The following is a 25,240-nucleotide window of genomic DNA, read 5'->3' on the forward strand; positions in this document are numbered from 1 at the left end:
TGTAATCTCAGCACTTTGGGATGCCAAAGCAGGAGGATCATTTGAGGCCACGAGTTTGAAGCTGCAGTGATCTATAACGGTGCCACTGCACTCCAGCCTGAGCAACAAAGCAAGACCGTGTTTCTAAATAAAATAAAATAAAAAGATGAAAAGAGGTTAGAGAAACCTCTGTCCTAGGGAAAGCAAGATCCTGAGATACAGACAATGAGCAAAGGGGAGTCTTTTTCCCTCCATTCTTGCTGCTCTGTCAACTGATAGCGTAAGCCCTGCCTCATCAAGAGCCTGGCCCAACCCCAGCCCCAGACTTTCTTCTCCTCCTGATATTAGAACTCTGCTCTGCTCTTTCTTGCCCCTTTCTCCTTTGCAGGGTTGTGGTAAGGACTAAAGAACATAAATAGAATGCCTAGAAGAGTTTCAAGTACATAATAAATTCTTGTTAATTTTTTCTTTCTTCTGTTTTTTCTTTGTTATTAGATAAAATGTTTTCACGGATAAAATTTTAATACACTTTGTCAACCGAAAATAAAACGATTCCATAAATTCCAATCATTCACTATTAAATTTCTATGCTGAGTTCTCTTTCCCTTCTTGCAAGATGGTGGGTGAAAAGGTTGAGAAGCCAGATCCTAAAGAGAAGAAACCAGAAGCCAAGAAAGCTGATGCTGGTGGCAAGGTAAAAAGGAGCAGCCTCAAGACTAAAAAGCCCAAGAAGGAGAAGCCCCATTGCAGCTGAAATCCTGTCCTTGTCAGAGGAATTGGCAGGTATTCCCGATCAGCTATGTATTCCAGAAAGGCCATGTACAAGAGGAGGCACTCAGCTGCTGAATCCAAGGTTGAAAAGAAAAAGGAGAAGGTTCTTGCAACTATTACAAAACCAGTTGGTGGTGACAAGAACGGTGGTACCCGGATGGTTAAACATTGCAAAATGCCTAGATACTATCCTACTGAAGATGTGCCTCAAAAGCTGTTGAGCCACAGCAAAAAAACCCTTCAGTCGGCACATGAGAAAACTGTGAGCCAGCATCACCCCTGGGACCATTCTGATCACCCTCACTGGGCGCCACAGAGGCAAGAGGGTGGTTTTCCTGAAGCCGCTGGCTAGTGGCTTGTTACTTGTGACTGGACCTCTGGTCTTCAACCAAGATCCTCTAGAAAGAACACGCCAGAAATCTGTCACTGCCACCTCAACCAAAATTGATAATCAGCAATGTAAAAACCCCAAAACACCCTACTGACGCTTACTTCAAGAAGAAGCAGGTGTAGAAGCCCAGAAACAGGAAGGTGAGATCTTCAACACAGAAAAAGGGAAATACGAGATTACAGAGCAGCACCAAATCTATCAGAAAGCTGTGGACTCACAGATTTTACCAAAAATCAAAGCTATTCCTCAGCTCCAGGGCTACCTGTGATCTGTGTTTGCCCTGACGAATGGAATTTATTCTCACAGGCCAGGCGCGGTAGCTCACGCCTGTAGTCCCAGCACTTCAGGAGGCTGAGGCGGGTAGATCGCTGGAGCTCAGGAATTCAAGGCCAGCCTGGGCAACATGGCAAAACAGCATCTCTACTAAAAACACAAAAAAGAAAATTAGCCAGGTGTGGTGATGCATGGCTGTGGTCCCAGCTACTGGGAAGGCTGAGGTGGGAGGATCACTTGACCCAGGACACAGAAGTTGCAGTGAGCCAAGATCATGCCACTGCACTTCAGCCTGGGCAACAGAGTGAAACGCTGTCTCAAAAAAAAAAGAAAAAAAAAAGAAATTTATCCTCACAAATTGGTGTTCTGAATTTCTTAAGAACCTAAGTAAATAACTGATTTTAAAAATTATATGCCAAACTATTTTTCATTTAAAAAAAATTACAGCACGCAGGCCAGGCGTGGTGGCTCATGCCTGTAATCCCAGCCCTTTGGGAGGCCGAGGCAGGTGGATCACTTGAGGTTAGGAGTTCGAGACAAGCCTGGCCAATGTGGTGAAACCCCATATCTACTAAAAACACAAAAATTAGGGCCAGGCATGGTGGCTCATGCCTGTAATCCCAGCACTTTGGGAGGCAGAAGCAGGCAGATCACGAGGTCAGGAGATCAAGACCATCCTGGCCAAGATGATGAAACCCCATCTCTACTAAAAATACAAAAATTTATTTGTATAATTTTTTATACAATACGCCATAAAATTTGTATAATTTTTTATACGCCACAGACATGGTGGCACGTGCCTGTAATTCCAGCTACTCAGGAGGCTGAGGCAGGAGAATTGCTTGAACCAGAGAGGTGGAGGTTACAGTAAGCCGAGATCGTGCCTCTGCACTCCAGCCTGGGTGACAGAGCAAGACTCCATCTCAAAGAAAAAAAATATTACAGCATGCAATTCACTGGGGTTTAGATATCCGGTTCATTTTTTTCTCAAGATCTGCCTCTTCCATGCTGCCAGCCAAGGTTTTAGGCTGTTTGTTATCTCTCTTATTCTGTGTAGTCTCCCTGGATGAGCTCAAAGACATCCATGATTTCAGTTTTCATCTCTCTACTTTCCCTTTCCTGAGCAGCACATCTGTAAAGCCCACTGCTACTGGAGATCTCCACTCGAGCGTCTCCTGAGAGCTTCAAACACCAACCTAATGAAAACGAAATGTATCTCCTACACGCCCAAGACAATTCTTCCTTTCCCATTCCCTCTGGTGACAGCATGTACCCCATGGCCCAAGCCCACAATCTAGAAGTCATCCTAGGTTCTTCCCTTTCATTCACTTGCATCCTTTTTCCTAAGCTATGCTGTGATTTCTACTTATTCCACGACTCCTGAGTCAGAGCCACATCATCTACTCCACCTTCACTTCCTTAAGTCATGTACTTTGTCACATCTGGATTACTGGGAGAGCTTTTCACATGACAGATGGAGATAAAAAAATAAGCAGAAAAATAGCCTTGAGGGAACACATACAATGCAGGGAGAAGAAATCTATTTTTTATTCTCACAGATAAGAAAAAATATAAGCAATTATGAATAAAATAGGTTACCTTTTACAAAGGAGAAGGGCAAGTATTCAGAGAAAAAAATAAAAATATAGTAGCAGAAAAGAAAAACTTATGGTGGTTGGCGGACAAAACTGAAAGGATCTCCCACAAATTGCAGCAAAAGGCAAAGGGATAAAAAGCAAGAGAGAAAAGATAAAAAATTAGAAGGCCAGTGCAGTACATGAATAATAGTACTTCTTCTAGAAAGTACAGGGAAAATGAAAAGACAGAAACATATACAAATTAATTTTTAAGATAATTTCCTAGAAGTGAGGGACATGAGTTTCTAGATTGCAAGGGTTTGAAGCATGTCAGGTATAATGGATAATGGTAAGAGTAGCTAACACGAACAGTGTTAGGGCTTCCTCTGTGCCAGGCACTGTTCTAACTGCTTTAATATATTTAACTCGTTTCCTTGTCAAAACCATCTACCTTTTACAGATGTAGAAATTAAAGCTGAGAAAAATTAAATAATCTGTCCAAGACAATACAGTCAGTAAGTGATGAAACTGGCATTCAACTCCAGCTGGCCCATGCCCTACACTCAATGCTCTAAATCACTGTACTATACTGGATGTGAATAGACTTACACCATGATTCCTCTCAGGATACTGGGATCTAGGGGAAGATGCCATACGCTTCCAGGGAGAAAAAGCAGGTCTCATGGAAGGATCCAGAGTAAAGATGGCTTCAGAATGCTGACAATAATAAAACTAAAAAGAAATGAACAGGCCGGGCATGGTGGCTCACACCTATAATCCCAGCACTTTGGGAGGCGAAGGCAGGTGGATCACCTGTGGTCAGGAGTTCAAGACCAGCCTGGCCAACATCGCTAAACCCTATCTCTACTAAAAATACAAAAATTAGCTGGGCGTGGTGGCACGTGCCTATAATCCCAGCTTCTAGGGATGCTGAGGCAGGAGAATCACTTGAACCCAGAAGGCGGAGGTTGCAGTGAGCCGAGACTGAGCCACTGCACTCCAGCCTCGGTGACAGAGCGAGACTCCGTCTCAAAAAAAAAAAAAGAAAGAAAAAGCAATGAACAAACCCTTCAAAATTTTGTAGGAACATTATTTACAACCTACAATGCTATACCTAGCCAAGCTGTCAATGACATCTTGAGAGTAAAATAAAGACTCTAGACAAGAAGAACTCAAAAAATTTTCCTCCCATGTCCCCTATCTCAAGTAACTACTGGAGAGGATGCTGCACCAAATAAAGCAGCAAACCAAGAGAGAGGATGACCACACAAGAAACAGGGGCATCTGCACAGAAGAGAGTGGAGTGAATCCCCAGGCGGATAATGTCGAAATCACAGAAGAGGAGTTTGCTCTGAGTATGAAAATAAACAGTCCAGGTTAGAGCAAGACAAGACTTCTTACGGGCCTTCTCAGGAAGGTGAAATAATAAAATACATCAGCATGTTTTGAGAGGACTAACAACTGGCAAGGAGCACGGAGTTAATAAATAAATATTTCACGATAAATGCATGGAAAACTAAGCAATTACTAAATCCAATTACTAAATTTCTAAATCCTGCAAAAAGAAAGTAACAGGGAAGGAAAATTAATCATAGTTTGCTACATAGATAAGTTGTGAAATGTTCACGTACTGCTGTGGTATGAATGTTTATGTCCCCCAAGTATTGTATGTTGAAATCCTAATTCCCAAGGTAATGATATTAAGAGCCTTTTGGAAAGTGATTAGGTCACAAAGATGGAGCCCTCAGGAATGGGATTAATGCCCTTATAAAAGAAACTCCTCGGAGCTAGCTGGTCCCTTCCACCATGTAAAGACACAGCTAGGGAACTGTGGACTCAAGAAACAGTTCCTGTCTTCACATGCGTTCCTATCCTTGTGGATAGGAACTATCTATTAGGAACAGGCCCTCACCAGGCATCTGCTGACTCCTTGATCTTGGACTTTCCAGTTTCCATAACTGCAAAAAATAAATTTCTGTTTTGTATAAACTACCCAGTTTATAGTATTTTGTTTTATCAGCCCAAATGGACTAAGACAATAGTCACAAATGTTAACATTTAATACTGATCTAAGACAAATTATAATATAATCTAATGATATATTTAGAGGGAAAAGGAAATGTTCTACATCCGTGGTAAGGTTAAGGAAAAAAATAGGCTGTGCACGGTGGCTCACACCTGCAATCCCAGCATTTTGGGAGGCTGAGGCGGATGAATGACTTGAGGTCAAGAGTTTGCGACCAGCCTGGCCAACATGGTGAAACCCGGTCTCTACCAAAAACACAAAAATTAGCCGGGTGTGGCGGCACATGCCTGTAATCCCAGCTACTAGGGAGGCTGAGGCAGGAGAATCACTTGAACCCAGGAGGCAGAGGTTGCAATGAGCCAAGATTGTGCCATTGCACTCCAGCCTGGGCAACAAAGTGAGACTCCGTCTCAAGAAAAAAAAAAAAAAAAAAAGAAAAGAAAAGAAAATGTTATCATCTACACTGGGAAGTCAATAGATTGTGCCTAGAAAGAAAAGAAAAAAAAAAAGAAACAAACAAGAGGTAGTAATACCAACGTGTTATTTCAAGTTTTCGAGTCATGGAGGTAAATAACAACATAGGTAAAATACGTGAAATTAGTTGACTGTATAGAGGTAGAAATGAGTGGTAGTGGTATAGAAAACTATTATTTTATTTTATTTATTTATTTATTATTTTTTTGAGACAGAATCTTGCCCTGTGGCCCAGGCTGGAGTACAGTTGCAAGATCTCGGCTCATTGCAACCACCTCCCTGATTCAAGCAATCCCCCTGCCTCAGCCTCCCGAGTAGCTGGGATTACAGGCGCACACCACCATGGCCAGCTAATGTTTTTGTATTTTTAGTAGAGACAGGCTTTCACCATGTTGGCCAGACTGGTCTCCAACTCCTGACCTCAGGCGATCCACCCACCTCAGCCTCCCAAAGTGTTGGGATTACAGGCATGAGCCACCATGCCCGGCCTATTTTATTTTAAGACAGGGTTTTTCTCTATTGCCCAGGCTGGAGTACAGTGATGCAATCATAGCTCACTGTAACCTCGAATTCCTGAGCACTCAAGGGATCCTCCCACTTTAGCCTCCCAAGTGGCTGGGATTACAGTCATGTCCGGCTGATTTTTTTTTTTTTTTTTTTTTTTTGCTTTTGTAGAGATGGGGTTTCACTCTTTTGTTCAGACTAGTCTTGAACTCTTGGCCTCAAGAGATCCTCCCACCTCAGCCTCCAAAAGTGCTGGGATTACAGGCATAAGCCACCATGACCAGCTTGGGAACTACTGTTTTAAAAAACAAATCTTTATTTAAAATACATTTACAGAAGCTGGGCGGAGTGGCTCATGCCTGTAATCCCAGCACTATGGGAAGCCAAGGCGGGTGGATCACCTGAAGTCAGGAGTTCAAAACCAGCCTGGCCAACATGGCAAAACCCCGTCTCTACTAAAAACACAAAAATTAGCCAGGCATGGTGGCTTGCGCCTCTAGTCCCAGCTACTCAGGAGGCTGAGGCATGAGAATCACTTGAACCCAAGAGGCGGAGCTTGCAGTGAGCTGACATTGCGCCACTGCACTCCAGCCTGGGCAACAGAGTAAGACTCAGTCTCAAAAAAAAAATAAAAATAATATAAAATAAAATACATTTATAACTGGCAATGTTTAAAAAGAGAAACAAACTGAGTTCCACTGAAATTAAGAGATTTTCTTGGTCTCTGGGCGGGCCATGGGAGGCTCCTGAGGTGGGGGCCGGGCCAGGATGGCTGCAGCAGTGGCCAGGCCAGGAGCGGGCCCTGGGCGGCCCAGGAGAAGCAGTTCCCACCGGCGCTGCTGAGTTTCTTCATCTACAACCCATGCTTTAGGCCGCGTGAAGAAGAAGGGGAAAATAAGATTTTATTTCATCATCCAAATAAGGTAGAAAAAATGAAAAGATTAGAAATGTCGGACTGTGTGAAGCTATTGTACAGTTTACAAGGACCTTTAGCCCATCAAAACCTGCAAAATCTTTACATACACAGAAGAACAGACAGTTCTTCAATGAACCAGAAGAAAATTTCTGGATGGTCATGGTATTTACATACACAGTGTATCTTTCTGAAATTGTATGGTGAAGTTATGGGTGATCTTTACTATTCAGAATTTAGGAAAGTTCTCTGGCTGTTGCATCCAGCTAAAATTAAAATAAAATTGGTTGCAATTTTAAAATTAAAAAAAAAAAAGATTTTCTCATGGATATACAACTAATTGGGACAGGGAAGACTCTAGAACCCAGATCTACTAAAACCTAGAGTTTTCTCTCTATTACTATCTTATCTAAATCTGATTTTTAAGAAATTAAAACTAACAGCAACAATGCCAGATATATTACACAGTAGATTTGCGGACTTTAGATTTTAAAATATTTACAGTTTTCAAATAAACTATTGGAAGTATTATCCCTGGGACTAGATGGATTAGTGACAGTGACCCTAAAAGGAAAGAGTACAGGCCGCTCAGTGGGATGTGAACTACAAAAATAAAAATACAGCATGAATCTTGTCACAGTCCAAAACATATGTTGATACAGCTGGAGATTGTTAATTTTTTTAAAGAAAATTGAAGTAGTTTTGATTTCCAAAGAAATGAAAACATACTAAATTTCTGCTAACGACTATCTTTGGTTGTGTAATCGTAAAATGGTCTTTTTCCACATTTTAACCAGTTAACAATCCAGCTCTAATATTTATGATAATTGCTGAGATGGAGGAAAATTAGTCAAAATGTCGGAATGAACAAATAGGAGAGGACAGGTGTATAAAGGAAGTGGGAAGAATGAGCAGAGTGGGTAATCTGGTGAAAGCTCCAACTCCCAGACTTTCAGCCAAGAAACTTTGGGAGTGTTTCTGGTTGGCAGATCAGAGTCTTACAAAGAGCACACTGGAATTTTATGAGGCAAATTTGGACTAGGAATGTGGATGTTCCACCTTTTCAAGTCACACAGCCAAGGCTACATACACAGCCTGGGTTCCTGACAACTTTTTTCAGGGATGAGGATCACTAAATCAAATGAGTCACTCACATCAAAACTCCTGACACAAAGTGCTCTTCATTTGTGCCATATGACACAGATAGAAGAAAGTATCGGGATAATTCAGATAATGGCTTCTAAATGTATCAAAGCAGCAACCACCAGAAACAACTCCCTACTCTGAGGTTAAACTATGGGCCTACATGGATTATAACCCCCAAGAATGCTTTGATTGTTCCACACCTTTATAAAATTGGAAATCTACATTTATAAAATCTGCATTTCTATAATTACAGATGTACTGATATGCTATCTAGAATTTACTTCAAAATAACCCAATGGTGGGAACTGGGGTGTGGAAAGTGAGTGAGTATAAGTGAAATAAAATTGGCCGTGAGTTGATAAGTGCTGGAGCAAGGTGACAGAGACATAGAGATTCATTTTCTTATTCTTACTATTCTTGCATGTTTGAAATTTTCCACAATAATGAGTTGCTTTTGTTTTTTTTTTCATCTTTATTATCAGATTCTCTAAAAAAATTGGAAGATCTTCCCCTTTGGAAAATCCAACTGGAAGATTATCCCCTCGATGCCACTCTAGCATGGCACTGACAGACTGGAGCTGAGCGGCTGCTGCCCCTTTGGAGGAGGTGCATGCTCTCCCCTTCTCCAGTCTCCACATGGCTTCACTATATGGCTGTATGGCTTCACTGGACCTGTATGGCTTCACTGGACCATTTTGCTTATTTATGCTACCGACTAGATATTGGAATGCATAGGTTTGTAACCTCAAAGTTATCCATAACCCCAAAATCCCACAGTGAGAGCAATGTATCAAAAATTGTATATTTGCAGAGTGATATCAGTAAGGTGGCAGAATAGGAAGCCTCAGATCCTCATTCACCAAGGAAGACACTGACTTAACAATATACACACCGAACTGCTTTTGTAAGAACTCCAGAAACAAGTTAAGAGGTTGCAGCACCTCAGCAAGTGCATTGAAATGGGTAGGAAAATTCATGGCATTTTACCTGTCCTAGCCATTCCTTCTCCCATTCACAAGGTGGCACAATCAGGAGAGAAATTATAACCCCATTTTTCCTCTGGAGTGAAAGAGATGAATGCACTGTGTATCCAACATTCTGGTTTTTCTGGGATGCTGCTCAAGGACTGGGTTCTATCTTATCTGACTTGGAACAGTGACCAGAACAGCAGTTTGGATGCCAGGTTGGGGGGCCACTGGGAACAAAGGCAAGCTCCACAGTTTGTTACAGCACTGGAGAGAGTGTCGTACCACAGACAGACACCAGGAAAAGCAAAAGATTATGAGCTCCAGTGAAGAAGCAAGCAAACCTTTTTTAACTGGGAAATTATACACACAAGCCCAGAGAAGATGCATTCCCAGAAAGGTTCGGGAGGTCGCCATACACTCTGGCCAGGCTGACTGGTGAAGACCCTCCCCTGCATGAAGCCAATGACTGGGAGAGGTAGCTGTTTTTTATTTGGTTTGGGGGGGTTGTGGTTGTTTTGTTTGTTTTTTGTTTTTTGAATGCCTGAAGCTCAACAAAAGGTCACAAGGCCTACAGAGAAACAGGAAAACATGGCCTGATCAAAGCAACAAAATAAATTTCCAGAAACCAACCCCCAAAGAAACACAGGCCTATGATTTACCTGACAAAGGATTCAAAATAAACACCTTAAAGATGCTACGTGAGCTAATAGAGAAGATAAACAACTAAACAAAATCAGGAAAATGATATATGTACAAAATGAGAATATCAACAAAGTCATAGAAACCAGTTTTTTAAATCTGGAGCTAAAGAATACAATAACTGAATTTTAAAATTCACTAGAGGAGTTCAATAGGACACTTAAGCAGAAAAAAAGAGTCAGTGAATTTGAAGTCAGATCACTTAAAATTATTGAGTCAGATAAGCAAAAAGAAAGAATGAAGAAAAGTGAAGAAAGCCAAAAATACTTGTAGAACACCATCAAACAGACCAATATATGCATGATGGGAGACCCAAAAGGAAAAGGGAGAAAGGACTAGCAAGCCTACATGAAGATAATTGCCAAGGTATTCCCAAATTTGAGGAAGAAAATGAACATACAAATTCAAGCAGCTCAACAAACTCCAACTAGGATAAACCAAAGTGACCCAAACCAAAACACATTATTATCAAACTGTCAAACGTCAAAGACAAAGAGAAAATCTTGAAAGCAGCAAAAGAAAAGTGACTCATCACATACTAGCGAGATCTTATTAGACTATAAGCAGTTTGTTTTCTTTTTTTTTATTTTGAGATAGGATCTTGCCCTGTCACCCAAGCTGGAGTGCAATGGCATCATCATAGCTCACTGCAGCCTCAAACTCCTGGGCTCAAGCAATCCTCCTGCCTCAGCCTCTGGAGTAACTGTGACTATAGGCACATGCTACCATGCCTGGATAATTTTCTTTTTATTTTTTATAGTGGTGAGGTCTCACTGTATTGCTCAAGCTGCTCTTAAACTCCTGGTCTTAAGCAATCCTCCCACCTTGGCCTCCCAAAGTTCTGGGATTACAGGTGTGAACCACTGAGCCCAGCCTACCAGCAGATTTTTGAGCAGAAACCCTGCAGGCCAGGGCCAAGTGTGGTGGCTCACACCAATATTCCCAGCACCTTGGGAGGCCAAGGTGAGATCAGTTGAGGCCAGGAGTTTGAGACCAGCCTGGCCAACATGGTGAAACCCTGTCTCTACTAAAAATACAAAAATTAGCCAGGTGTGGTGGTGCTACTCGGGAGCATGAGGCAGGAGAATCACTTGAGCCCAGGAGGTGCAGGTTGCAGTAAGCCTAGATTGCGCCACTGCACTCCAGCCTGGGTGACACAGCGAGACTCCGTCTCAAATAAAAGAAACCCTCCAGGCCAGAAGGGAGTGAAGTAATATATTCGAAGTGCTAAAATGGAAAAAACTGCCAACCAACAACACTATATCTGGCAAAACTGTCCTACAAAAATTAAAAAGAAATTAAAACTTTCCCAGATAAACAAAAGCTGAGGAGATTCATTACCACTAGGCCTTACCCCCACAAGAAATACTAAAGAGACTCCTTCAAGTTAAAACAAAAAGACACTAGACAGCAACACAAAACCATAGAAAAATATAAAGCTCTCTGGTAAAAGTAAATATGTAGATAAAATATAGAATTAGGCCGGGTGCAGTGGCTCACGCCTGTAGTCTTAGCACTTTAGGAGGCCGAGGCGGGCAGATCATCTGAGGTCAGGAGTTCAAGACAGGCCTGGTCAACATGGCAAAATCCTGTCTCTACTAAAATTAGCTGGGCATGGTGGCGCATGCCTGTAATCCCAGCTACTCAGGAGGCTGAGGCAGGAAAATTGCATCAACCCAGGAGGTGGAGGTTGCCGTGAGACGAGATCACGCCACTCGACTCCAGCCTGGGCAACAGAGTGAGATTCCATCTCAAAAAAAAAAAGGTTTATCTATCTATATATAAAATTCTATAGTATTGTAAGTAGTGTAATATTGTTGTGTAGATCACTTTTAAGTTTGGCATAGAATCTAAAAAACAAAAGCATGAAAAATAACTATAAATTATGTTAATGAATACACAATATAGAAAGATGTAATTTCTGACATCAATACCAAAGTGGGGGAAAGTGGAGATGTAAAGAAGTAGAATTTTTGTATGCCACCGAAGTTGAATTGTTATCAGTTTTAATTAAATTGTTATAACTTTAAAATGTTTTATGTAAAAATGGTATATTTGTTCATTCTGACCTTTGTCTTGAACTGTTTTAGTCCCATATTCAATCATATCATGGCTATCTCCTGATTTTAAAAAAGTATCCTATCTTAAAAAGAATACCAAAAAAATTAGCCGCACATGGCGGGACCATAGGCAGCTACAGTCCCAAGTAGCTGGGATTGCTTGAGCTTAGGAGTTCAAAGCTGAAGCGAATATTGATCATGCTACTACACCCCAATCTGGGCAACAGAGCCAGATCCTGTCTCTAAAAAAATTGTTTTAATTAAAAAAATAAAAAATAAGAATGGAACTATCAAGTGCATTCTATTATGGATCTTTCACCATCTGAAATTTTCTTTTTTTTTTTTTTGAGATGGAGTTTCACTCTTGTTTCCCAGGCTGGAATGCAATGGTGTGATCTTGGCTCACTGCAACCTCAACCTCCTGGGTTCAATTGATTCTCCTCCTGCCTCAGCCTCCCAAGTAGCTGGGATTACAGGCGCATGCCACCATGCCTGGCTAATTTTTTGTAGTTTTAGTAGAGACAGGGTTTCACCATGTTGGCCAGGCTGGTCTTGAACTCCTGACCTCAGGTGATCCACCCGTCTCAGCCTCCCAAAGTGCAGGGATTACAGGCATGAGCCACCATGCCTGGCCCTGAAAATTTTCAATCAATGACTGTCTATTGAGTGCCTATATGAGTTACGCAATGGAGCACTAACATAAGAAAGCATTCCTTTCCTGCTCTTAGGGCATTTCAAGAGAGAGAGACATATACACATATTACTCAATTTTGCAATGTAATTTTATTTCAATATGTGCAGTTTTCAGAGGTTCAGAAACATCTGCCTAAAATCATGATTAAGAGAATCTTAAAGCTGGAAGCAGGACTCTTCTCTCAAGAAAATCATGAGGAACCAAAGCTTTCTCAAATTCCAACTTTTCTCAAGGAATATTAAAATATTTTATTCTGGCAAACTTTTTACAGATACATGTTTCATTCATTTTCAACATTATGAAAAAGAATGTGTGATCTGAGAGACCAAAACAGATGCCTCTTTATCAACTAAGATGGCCCATAAGGTTAAGGAAATAAAAATTATTATGGCGTCAAGGGCTCAGGGCTCAGTTGGCATGACAACTTCCTAAATTCCTACCTAGAAGAAAAGCACACTCTTGCTAAACTCCATAACAACAGGAGCTATCATAGCCCTCCTGACCTTGATTTACATCCTACACCACTACAACTCTGATTGAACAGAGGACCAGCCTTACAAACCTTCTTTTCTGAAAAGCAACTACAGACCTTAAGCCAGTTTCTGCCAGCTTACAGAAGCTGCTTGTGAACTGTCTTTGTGCCCTGTAGTTCTCTTTTGGCCTAGAGCCAAACTCCACCTTATTTTAATGCTAAAACCCCACCCCAAAGTGAACATGGGAAGTATGTTACATATATGTTTGCCCATTGCACATGTGCTTGACTACATTCATACATATGTATAGCTTTTCCCCCAAAACCTGCTGAATATGTATTACTTTATTGTGTGATACAGGCCCTGGGAGGCCTAAAACCCAGCCTGCCCTTTCCCTCTTCGAAGAAAGAGCACCTTCAGTCCACTCCAGAGACTCTCTTCCCAATTCGCAAACTGATATCACCAATAAAACTCTCCTTTCTACTATTTAGCCATCCTGACGGTCTTTTGGACAACAGATGGAAGCATATCACTTATACCCCCAATTAATGCCACTAACTAAAAGTGCCAGGTTGTGAGGTGAGGTGTGACATGCTTAGGGCTCCCTGGTGGCTCCAGAGGGCAGACCACAAAATGATATCTATGCTTCTGGGTTACACAGTGGGGACATCAGGATGTGACATTTTTGGACACAAATTCTCCATGCTACTTTTAAGAGAAAGACATAAGTGACAAGTTGATTAACAGGGATTATGATTTTTAAAGAGAAATGATCAGGATTTGCCATCGGTACAGTGGCCATATTTTGAACTAAAAATTCAGGTCAGATGGTCTGGCAAGTAGTACATATATATTGTAAGAACAAAACCAAATTTTTTAAATTTCAAGACTCCTGGTCTGCACAAAGGTCAAGAGAGTCAGCTCAATATAATATATCTTCTATACCTGGATTATGATGATAGTGATACTCACGGTAATGTCTAACACTAGAGTAATTCTCATTGTGTGCCTGGCAGTTTTCATTTAATCCTATGAAGTAGGTATACCTGTATTATCCCCATTTTACAAATGAGAAAACAAACACAGAAACAAGGTAGCTTATCCCAGCTCACATAACAATAAGCAGCTGAGCTAGGATTTGAAGAAAGGCACCCAGGTCTAAAGTCTATACTCTTAAACAGTATGCCACAGTGCCTTTCATAATGAAATGAAGCTAAGATACTAGAAGATCAGCCAGGCGTGGTGGCTCACACCTGTAATCCCAGCACTTTGGGAGGCCAAGATGGGCAGATCACTTGAGGTCAGAAGTTCGAGACCACCCTGGCCAACATGGTGAAATCCCGTCTCTACTAAAAAATACAAAAATTAGCTAGGTGTGGTGGTGCATGCCTGTAGTCCCAGCCACTCGGGATACTGAAGCATGAGAATTGCTTGAACCCGGGAGGCAGAGGTTACAGTGAAACTTCCACTCCAGCTTGGGTGGGAAAAAATATATATACACCAGAAGATCCTAAAATGCCTACTGAATCATCTAAAAAATACTAAACTGTGCTCAAATGTAACATTAATATCCAAGTATGCTTTATTGGATTCAAATGCTGGAAAAATTGGTTCATCCAAATCCAATACTTTCCAGTTAATCTAATTCCTCATCCCCCATCCACTCTGTGTTTTCCTCATAAGACCTTCTGTGTATTTTCATGTCACTTTCACACAAGTATGTGTGTTCCATATGCTTCAGGGTCATTCCAGATAGAAAATAAGAAATTAGGCAGAAGGAAAAAGACTTTTTTTTTTTTTTTTTTTTTTTTTTTTGAGACGTTCTCACTCTGCTGCCCAGGCTGGAGTGCAGTGGCATGATCACAGCTCAATGCAGCATCGAACTCCTGGGCTCAAGGGATCTTCCCATCTCAGCCTCCTGAGTAGCTGGGACTACAGGCACACAGCACCATCCTCAGCTAATTTTTTAATTTTTCGTGGAGACCAGGTCTCCCTATATTGCCCAGGCTGGTCCCAAACTCCTGGGCCCAAGCGAGTCTCCCACCTCACCCTCCCAAAGTACTGAGATTTACAGGCATGAGCCATTACCCCCAGCCTGACAATTTTTTTAGGAGAACAAAAACAAAGTAAGTTCTACTTGCTACTTTAAAGCACCACATGTGAATATTCAATGATGTTTCATTGAAAATTGGAAATTAGATCCCATTTGTCAATTTTGGCTTTTGTTGCCATTGCTTTTGGTGTTTTAGACATGAAGTCCTCGCCCATGCCTATGTCCTGAATGGTGTTGCCTAGGTTTTCTTCTAGGGCTTTTATGGTTTTAGGTCTAACATGTAAGTCTTTAATCCATCTTGAATTAATTTTTGTATAAGGTATAAGGAAGGGATCCAGTTTCAGCTTTCTACACATGGCTAGCCAGTTTTCCCAGCACCATTTGTTAAATAGGGAATCCTTTCCCCATTTCTTGCTTTTGTCAGGTTTGTCAAAGATCAGGTAGTTGTAGATGTGTGGTATTATTTCTGAGGGCTCTGTTCTGTTCCATTGGTCTATATCTCTGTTTTGGTACCAGTACCATGCTGTTTTGGTTACTGTAGTCTTATAGTATAGTTTGAAGTCAGGTAGCATGATGCCTCCAGCTTTGTTCTTTTGGGTTAGGATTGACTTGGCAATGCAGGCTCTTTTTTGGTTCCATATGAACTTTAACGCAGTTTTTTCCAATTCTGTGAAGAAAGTCATTGGTAGCTTGATGGGGATGGCATTGAATCTATAAATTACCTTGGGCAGTACGGCCATTTTCACAATATTGATTCTTCCTATCCATGAGCATGGAATGTTCTTCCATTTGTTTGTGTCCTCTTTTATTTCGTTGAGCAGTGGTTTGTAGTTCTCCTTGAAGAGGTCCTTCACATCCCTTGTAAGTTGGATTCCTAGGTATTTTATTCTCTTTGAAGCAATTGTGAATGAGAGTTCACTCATGATTTGGCTCTCTGTTTGTCTGTTATTGGTGTATAAGAATGCTTGTGATTTTTGCACACTGATTTTGTATCCTGAGACTTTGCTGAAGTTGCTTATCAGCCTAAGGAGATTTTGGGCTGAGACAATGGAGTTTTCTAGATATACAATCATGTCATCTGCAAACAGGGACAATTTGACTTCCTCTTTTCCTAATTGAATACCCTTTATTTCTTTCTCCTGCCTGACTGCCCTGGCCAGAACTTCCAACGCTAAGTTGAATAGGAGTGGTGAGAGAGGGCATCCCTGTCTTGTGCCAGTTTTCAAAGGGAATGCTTCCAGTTTTTGCCCATTTAGTATGATATTGGCTGTGGGTTTGTCATAAATAGCTCTTATTTTGAGACATGTCCCATCAATACCTAATTTATTGAGAGTTTTTAGCATGAAGGGCTGTTGAATTTTGTCAAAGGCCTTTTCTGCATCTATTGAGATAATCATGTGGTTTTTGTCTCTGGTTCTGTTTATATGCTGGATTACATTTATTGATTTGCATATGTTGAACCAGCCTTGCATCCCAGGGATGAAGCCCACTTGATCATGGTGGATAAGCTTTTTGATGTGCTGCTGGATTCGGTTTGCCAGTATTTTATTGAGGATTTTTGCATCAATGTTCATCAGGGATATTGATCTAAAATTCTCTTTTTTTGTTGTGTCTCTGCCAGGCTTTGGTATCAGGATGATGCTGGCCTCATAAAATGAGTTAAGAAGGATTCCCTCTTTTTCTATTGATTAGAATAGTTTCAGAAGGAATGGCTAAACTAAAGAGCTTCTGCACAGCAAAAGAAAGTATCATCAGAGTGAACAGGCAACCTACAGAATAGGAAAAAAATTTTGCAATCTACTCACCTGACAAACGGCTAATACCCAGAATCTACAAAGAACTCAAACAAATTTACAAGAAAAAAACAAACAACCCCATCAAAAAGTGGGTGAAGGATAGGATATGAACAGACACTTCTCCAAAGAAGACATTTATGCAGCCAACAGACACATGAAAAAATGCTCATCATCACTGGCCATCAGAGAAATGCAAATCAAAACCACAACGAGATATCATCTCACACCAGTTAGAATGGCAATCATTAAAAAGTCAGGAAACAACAGGTGCTGGAGAGGATGTGGAGAAATAGGAACACTATTACGCTATTGGTGGGACTGTAAACTAGTTCAACCATTGTGGAAGACAGTGTGGCAATTCCTCAGGGATCTAGAACTAGAAATACCATTTGACCCAGCCATCCCATTACTGGGTATATACCCAAAGGATTATAAATCATGCTGCTATAAATGCACATGCACACATATGTTTATTGCGGCCCTACTCACAATAGCAAAGACTTGGAACCAATCCAAATGTCCAACAATGATAGACTGGATTAAGAAAATGTGGCACATATACACCATGGAATACTATGCGGCCATAAAAAATGATGAGTTCATGTCCTTTGTAGGGACATGGATGAAGCTGGAAACCATCATTCTCAGCAAACTATCGCAAGGACAAAAAACCAAACACCACATGCTCTCACTCATAGGTGGGAATTGAACAATGAGAACACTTGTACACAGGAAGGGGAACATCACACACGGGGGCCTGTTGTGGGGTGGGGGGAGGGGGAAGGGATAGCATTAAGAGATATATCTAATGTAAATGATGAGTTAATGGGTGCAGCACACCAACATGGCACATGTATACAAATGTAACAAACCTGCACATTCTGCACATGTACCCTAGAACTTAAAGTATAATAAATATATATATATAAAAAAAAAGAAAATTGGAAACTAGAGAGGTATTAAAAATGAAGCCTATTATTTTTCTTAACCAAATGAAATGTTTCGGTTTATCATTTTTAAGAGAATTTCTCTCTTGCCTTCTTTTGGTCCCTCCTTGGGATCTCAAAGATGCATATTCAAGATGTCTTTTGAAAACAATGCAGCTGACGAAATTTCCTCTTCTTTTAGTGCAATTTTACAAAAATTAAAATGAATAGCACAAACAACTCAACTCCAAATGCATTTTCATCTACTTACAGTGCCGTCGCTTGTGACACAAGGAACAACAGTACGTCAGGGACTCAGAAGATCTGTCAGAGCTGGCCACTAACCCACAGCTGTGGGCAGTGGCCCATCCACCAGTGGGCATTCAAATATCTGCCCTGAACTTTACATAGTGAAAGGTCCAGAGACCTTCATGCCCTTTGGATGCAAGAGACAGAGTACAGATTCAATCATGAGCTGACTATCATTTAGATGGAAGAGGTCTTCTCAAACCGGCTGGCCTTTCCCTCAGGAGAATCTGAATTTCCTCAGATGTATTTTCTTGACATTTCAGTTTACAAAGACGCTTCACTTCATACTCCCTTTCGAGTTTGATAGCTGAAAAAGAAAATACACAAAACAATCTGACATACATTTTTCATCAGGCATAACTAAGTCGAAACTGAATATCATACAGCAAAATCCATATGCTTGAATAATAAACAAGATGACAGAGCTACAAAGATAGGAGGTATGGGTGTAAATACACAGATTTAAACATTTCTCTGATAAGCAAATGGCATGCACAATTTATAACTTATTAAATCAGAACTTAAGGAACTTACATTCTGCAGAAGGGAGCAGTCCATCTTTAACGGTGTTACATTTTGTGAGCTGCACAGAACCACCAAATGAAATTTCTTCCAAGAAAGGCAACTTGATATTGGCCAGGTTCGTGTACCAGGTCTTTGCAAGCAGTGCAAGATCCCAAGGTTCCTGTCTGGGGCAAAAATTCATTAATTCATTCAATAAATATTGATTAAGCACCTACTATGTGAGATGTAGAAGACATTAATTCTCAGTTCCATTTGCCACTAGACATTTTGGTTTATGCGGGGCGGGGGCAGGTGTTCAGAATTTTCCAGAGTTGTAATTCCAGACAGGAGAGGGAGATTTATATTAACTAACACAGAGATAATACTGAACAATGACTAGAAATTACACCAGGAACTTTGATTCAGCCTCCATGAAGTCAATCCAATCTTTCCATGTCAGAGGATGTAGATAAGAACTGTGAGCTCCAGAATCTTTTATAGCTCATAAAAATGTGGTCATATTAAAGAAGGAAAGAAAGGCATAATCATACATTGAGCAGGGTGCTTGGCACAGACTAAGGTTTTGAGTGTGAGATCTGGGAATGGAGATGATATTCCAAACTACAAATTCAAAATAACCACTATGAACCTTTAAAAATTGTTCTCTTTCACCTAATTCTGAAATTTAAAAATATCAGCTACATGTTTCTCATCTGCAGTCAATATGAGCTCAGCCTCATATGCATGAAGAAAGTGAAAGACCTGCTTTGGCCCAAGCAGGGGAAGTGACCAAATTACACCAGCCACCCCTTTGTTTGCCTGTTCCACCTTCCCCATCCTTTCAGGAGTGACTTAGAGTCTACAATTATTATAGATGTACTTGAACAAGTCACAAAAATGTGTAAGAGTGTTCATTGAAGTGTTGAAGTGTCATTTGTTTAAAAAAAAAAAAAAAAAACATGGAGGCTGGGCACGGTGGCTCATGCCTGTAACCCCAGCACTTTGGGAGGCTGAGGCGGGTGGATCATCTGAGGTCAGGAGTTCAAGACCAGCCTGGCCAACATGGAGAAACTCTGTCTCTACTAAAAATACAAAACTTAGCTGCGCCTGGTGGTGGGCGCTTGTAATCCCAGCTACTCAAGAGGCTGAGGCAGAAGAATCGCTTGAACCCGGGAGGCAGAGGTTGCAGTGAGCTGAGATCACGCCACTGCACTTCAGCCTGGGTGACAAGAGCAAAACTCCGTCTCAAGAAAAAAAAAAAAAAAAAAGAAAACCATGGAAATCACCTTAATATCTATCAAGAAGAGCCTGATTAAACAAACTGTGGTACAAACAGTTCAATATGATTCCATGTGTTAAAAAGACGTGTGTGTGTATACATGTGTGTATGTGTCTTGTGTAGCCGCAGAAATTCTAGAAAACATGTAAGACATTTTACCTCTGAATGGGAATCAGGAATGGGAATGGAGAGAGATAGCATTTTTATCTTCCTTTCATACGCTTCTATACTGCTAGAAAGTTTTTAGTGTACTGTTTTTACAATCTTTTAAAAACACCGAACCAAAAAAAGCCCCGGGTAAGGAGTTACCTTGGCAAATGAACTCCAAAGAGCGCTACTACCATTCTGTTCCTCTTGACTTGGCTATTCTTATAAATAGTATGATATCAAATACTTTCTTAAGAGAATGAAAGAGAAAGCCCTGGTGTTACAGAGATTGTTCATGATATAAAATTCTGCATAACTAAAACCATGGAATCAGTGCTTTAAGTCATTCTCCAGAAACAGGAGTATCTTCATATAATGTTTATAATGATACTTAGTATAGGCTGGGCATGGTGGCTCACGCCTATAATCTCAGCACTTTGGGAGGCTGAGGCGGGTGGATCACGAGGTCAGGAGATTGAGACCATCCTGGCTAACACGGTGAAACCCTGTCTCTACTAAAAATAGAAAAAAATTAGCCGGGCCTGGCGGCGGGCGCCTGTAATCCCAGCTGCTGGGGAGGCTGAAGCAGCAGAATGGCGTGAACCCGGGAGGCGGAGCTTGCAGTGAGCTGAGATCGCGCCAACTACACTCCAGCCTGGGTGACAGAGCAAGACTCCATCTAAAAAAATAATAATAATAACAATCATGATACTTAATATAATGGTACTTGCCCATAGTTCAAGGTCTAAATACATACTAAACTGATAAAACTAAAACAATGCAACAGTGAGTTTTCTCTGAATTTCCTATAGCTCTGGTTTTATAATCCCATAGGGAATCCTCATTTACTTCATAGAATATTGTTTAAAAGACAAATTCAGTTGATGCCTAATCAAACATTTAAGGAAAAGACTGCACTACAATACCACAGAATGAAACTATTGTGTGGTTGCAACAAGTGCTCACGATGCGTTCACTGGATGACAGGCAATGTGCAAGTACTTTACATACACGACTTCATTTATAATCCACACTGCATAGCCAATTGTTATATGCATCTTGCAGATGCAGAGATCAAGGTACAAAGAAGGTGGCCTTAGGGAGCTGGGGGCAGGCCAGGCTTAGAGCCCAGGTCTTCTCGATTGGAAAGCATGGGTTGTCCATCCACTGCCTGCCAAACTATACAGGATACAAAACCGACCTTTTGTACCAGCTAATTAGGTGCTCTGTTAAGATACGTCTGACACTAGGGCATTTTTTTGGTAGACGTGAAGTATCTAAACAAAGTTTTTTAAAAGATGTGGGTGGAAGCAGAAAATGCTGTCTTGGAACAAGAAGACTCCGAGTCTAGCCTTTGTATTTCCTTACTACAGGACTGTGACTTTGATCAAACTTCTCTGAACCTCAGTTTTCTCACTTGAAAGTGTTGTTGTGTTATAAAGACCAAGTAAGATAATTAACTTATAAAAGCAGTTGCCTAAAAAAAAAAAAATCAGAACCCAGATACCTGAAAATAGCCCAGTATCTCATGGGGAGCATAGAGTGTCCAGCCCTTTTATTTAACAAAGACACTCCCCACCCCAGTCAATGCTTACCCTGATTTAAAAATAATAATAATAATAATAATAATACTTACACATTATAACAACTGCCCCGCAAAATGGTTTTCACTGTGTTCTTTCTTGGCACTCCATACGCCATGGCGAGTATATATTATGGTACGATTTCCTTACATAGGTGCCTGATGGAATGTCACAGATAACTCTGTTCACTTTACCTGAAATGATGGCAACGCATCTAATTAATGCCTCTCACGTGAATATTTTGTAGCCAAATAATAGAAAAAAAATTCTGAATGTCAGAAAGTCCTTAATATGTGTTCACTGAACTGGAACCCCAAATGTAAAACCGTGTTCTCTTTCATTTTTCCATGAATTCATTTTTTCATTTCTTGCCACTGAATAAGGAGAAAATGCCAGTAAGTTTCGTCATCCTGAGACAAAGTTTCGGTGTCACGCTCTCTGCCCTTGCCTGAGCCTGCCAAACCAGCTCCAACACCGCTGTACCAAAATGTGTCTGATCGTGGCAGTGCTGGGCGACCAAAGGCTCTGCCTGCACAGGAACCACCCGCCCCGGCCCGGGCACTTTGAGCAGAGCAATCCTTCCCAGGTTTTCCCTCATTCAAAACTCTCAGCACCACTCCCGCGTCCCCGCCCTTGCACGCCGATTCGGGGCGAGTCCCCTTCCCTTCCCCGGACGCGCAGGGCCCGGGAGGAACCGGTTCCCGGGACGGGTTGGGGCCTCGGCCGCCCACAGAGCCCGCGGCGAAGGGAACGGCCTCAGCCTCGGCTCCTTCCCACACCTGGGCCCCACCCTGCCTCCGACTCGCCAGGAACGCGCTGCGGGCGCGCGGCTTCCAGGGTGACGAGTCCCCGCGAGCCGGCGCCGGCGGCCTGGTTACCCGGGCTCCAGGAGCTCGGAGGGTCGCGGCCGGGGGACTAAGGGCAGAGCGCGCGGCGCTAAGCGTACATGGCCGCGCACACGCCTCGGGGCCGCGCCGCAGGCACACGCCTCCTTCCCGCTCGCGGCGCACGCGGAGTCTGGGGCTCTCTGCGTCACGCCAGAGCCTCAATAAAGGGCTTTGTGGGGCCCGCCCCACCCGCCAGGGAGAGGACGCCGGGCCCAGGAGACGCGCCCCGCGGGGTCTGCTCTCTGGTGACGGGGCCGGGGCAGGCCGTCCTCTCGGAACCCAGCCAACCAGCCAAAGAGAGGGCTGTTAGCCAGACCTTTCCTGGGAAGGACGCTTTCCAATGTAGGGGGCTGCATCCAAGCGATCTGGACTTCGTTTGGGGGCGCCATTTAAAGAAAGGTACCCAGTCTTCGCTGCTGACATCTGGGGAACCGAAGCCCTGTTGCCAGCGTTCTCACACTGCAGTGGGTGAAGGCAGTGAGCTCAAAGCCCACGTGTGATATTTTAGGTGTTCGTGTTCAGAGCAAGACAGCATCAATTTCTAAAGCCATTATTACGCTGTGGTGATTTCGTATTTCTTCATTTGAATACATCGATGGCCACCCCTTATGGTCAAATGAAACGAGCTTACATTTCTTTTTTTTTTTTGAGCCGGAGTCTCCCTCTGTCGCCCAGGCTGGAGTGCAGTGGCGCCATCTTGGCTCACTGCAAGCTCCGCCTCCCGGGTTCACACCATTCTCCTGCCTCAGCCTCCCGAGTGGCTGGGACTACAGGTGCCCGCCACCACACCCAGCTAATTTTTTTGTATTTTTTAGTAGAGACAGGGTTTCACCGTGTTAGCCAGGATCTCCTAACCTCGTGATCGGTCCACCTCGGCCTCCCAGAGTGCTGGGATTACAGGCGTGAGCCACCGTGCCTGGCCTTTGGCCTAAATTTTGAAAAATGAGTTGGCATAGAATGGCAAATAAAATTAGAGTATATCACACAAATAAGTGTAAGAAGGTATTGTTTTGTGGCACTTTCATTTCTGTTATATACATATATATAAACATACACATGTGTGTGTGTGCTCAGGCTCAATGTACAGCCGTTACAATGGGTCTAAAAAATTTGAAAGGCACTTTCTTAGGTGATTTTATTTTAGAGATGAAAAAACAGACAGAGAAGTTATTTGAGGTTATATCCTGATAGGGGACAGGCCACCTTAGAAGGGAAGTTCCTCATGGTTCCATAGTAAGTTCTCTTTTTATAGTTGTAGAAATAGGTCCAGGGCCACACTGGAAGAGGTCAAGCCTGCGATTTCTTTATACAGGAACTCCATTTCCAGGATATGCATAAAATTCCTGACAATTGTATTTAGTTATTTCCTGTGTGACTCATTGTGAACAAATATGGTGGACATTACAGTGTATGACTTCTGAGATAAGGTCATAAAAGATATTGTGGCTTCCTTCTTGCAGTCTCTCTTGGGTCACTCACCCTAGGAGAGACTGGCTACCATCTGAAAGGACACTCAAGCTGCCTAATGGAGAAATTCATAAGGAATTGAGGCCTTTTGCCACCAACCATGTGATTAAGCCATCTTGGAAGCAGATTCTTCAAGGCCCAGTCAAGCCTTCAGATAACATTAGCCCCAGCTGAGGTCTTGACTAAAACTTCATGAGAAATGCTGAGCCAGAACCACCCAGCTAAGTCACCCCAGGATTCCTGGCTCTCAGAAAATATAGGATAATAAATGTTCATCATAGTTGGGCATGGAGGCTCATGCCTGTAATCTCAACACTATGGCAGGCTGAGACAGGAGGATCACTTGAGCCTGGGAGTTCAAGATCAGCCTGGGCACCATAGTGCGACCCCATCTTTACAAAAAGTAGAAAAAACCTTAGCTGGATGTAGTGGCACATACCTGTAGCCCCAACTACTCCAGAGGCTGAGGCAGGAGGATCCCTTGAGCCCAGGAGGTTGAGGCTGCTGTGAGCCATGATCACGACTGCACTCCAGCCTGAGTGGCAGAATGAGACCCTGCCTCAATTAAAAAAAAAAAATCATTATTTCCTCATTTTAAGCTACCAACTTTTGGGATAATGGTTACACAACAATAGATAGCATTAGACAGCAATTGATACCACTAAATATCTTATTGTAGAAGGAATGTTTTATATAGAGGAAAATGCTCATATTTTTATAATTAAGATTAATGCTAAAATTAAAATGAACAGTAAAACACATTACACTTTACAGACATTTGCCATCCAGGACGACTTAAGATCCTTAACATTGTCAACACAAAAAAATACATGGTATCTGCCACTTCCCCATATGTATTTTAAAATAATACTATTTTCTAGAAGGTGGATGTCCAAAAGAGATGTGGTTTTTCTCACAATGACTATTTCAGTATATCCTTTTGAAATATCAAATTCTTTCTACAATTTCTTCCTCTCTCTCTCCCTCTTTCCCTCTATTTCTATCTCTACCTCTATTGATGTCTCTATACCTATCTCTATTGCTATCTCTATTCATCTTTTTCCCCCCTGCTTTGCTGGTGTCCTACATACATCTTCCTATTAGGTAAGGCTTCACCCATCTCTTCTATGCCAGGAAGTAAGCAAGTATCCTTTTAATTGGTTAAGAGAGCATTGCTGCCACCTAGTGTTAACAGTGAAGCACAAGAAGGAATGCAAAAGATAATCATCAACACCTAACACAGAAACAATAATAGTGTGGTAACTTTACAGTCATTTACTATGTTTTGAGTACTGGTCAATGTACTTCATATACATTGTCTCACTTAATTATCACACAATA

The 25,240-nt window shown here is 41.9% G+C and overlaps 1 protein-coding gene and 1 pseudogene across 1 annotated transcript; one reads left to right on the plus strand and one right to left on the minus strand.

Moving 5' to 3' along the window:
- The first annotated feature begins 595 nt into the window (after positions 1-595).
- LOC100601747 lies at positions 596-18,123 on the plus strand (annotated as a pseudogene).
- Positions 17,748-22,564, minus strand: C9H4orf36 (chromosome 9 C4orf36 homolog). Its single transcript, XM_003265863.4, has 4 exons — positions 22,424-22,564; positions 21,599-21,739; positions 18,567-18,721; positions 17,748-18,339 (listed from the first exon to the last, which is right to left on the minus strand). The coding sequence occupies exons 2-4, from the start codon at positions 21,661-21,663 to the stop codon at positions 18,206-18,208; spliced, it is 354 nt and encodes a 117-aa protein (XP_003265911.1). The 5' UTR covers positions 21,664-21,739; positions 22,424-22,564; the 3' UTR covers positions 17,748-18,205.
- Between the last annotated feature and the right edge of the window lie 2,676 nt (positions 22,565-25,240).

This window comes from Nomascus leucogenys, chromosome 9 (assembly GCF_006542625.1).
Source record: "Nomascus leucogenys isolate Asia chromosome 9, Asia_NLE_v1, whole genome shotgun sequence".
NCBI lineage: Eukaryota > Metazoa > Chordata > Mammalia > Primates > Hylobatidae > Nomascus > Nomascus leucogenys.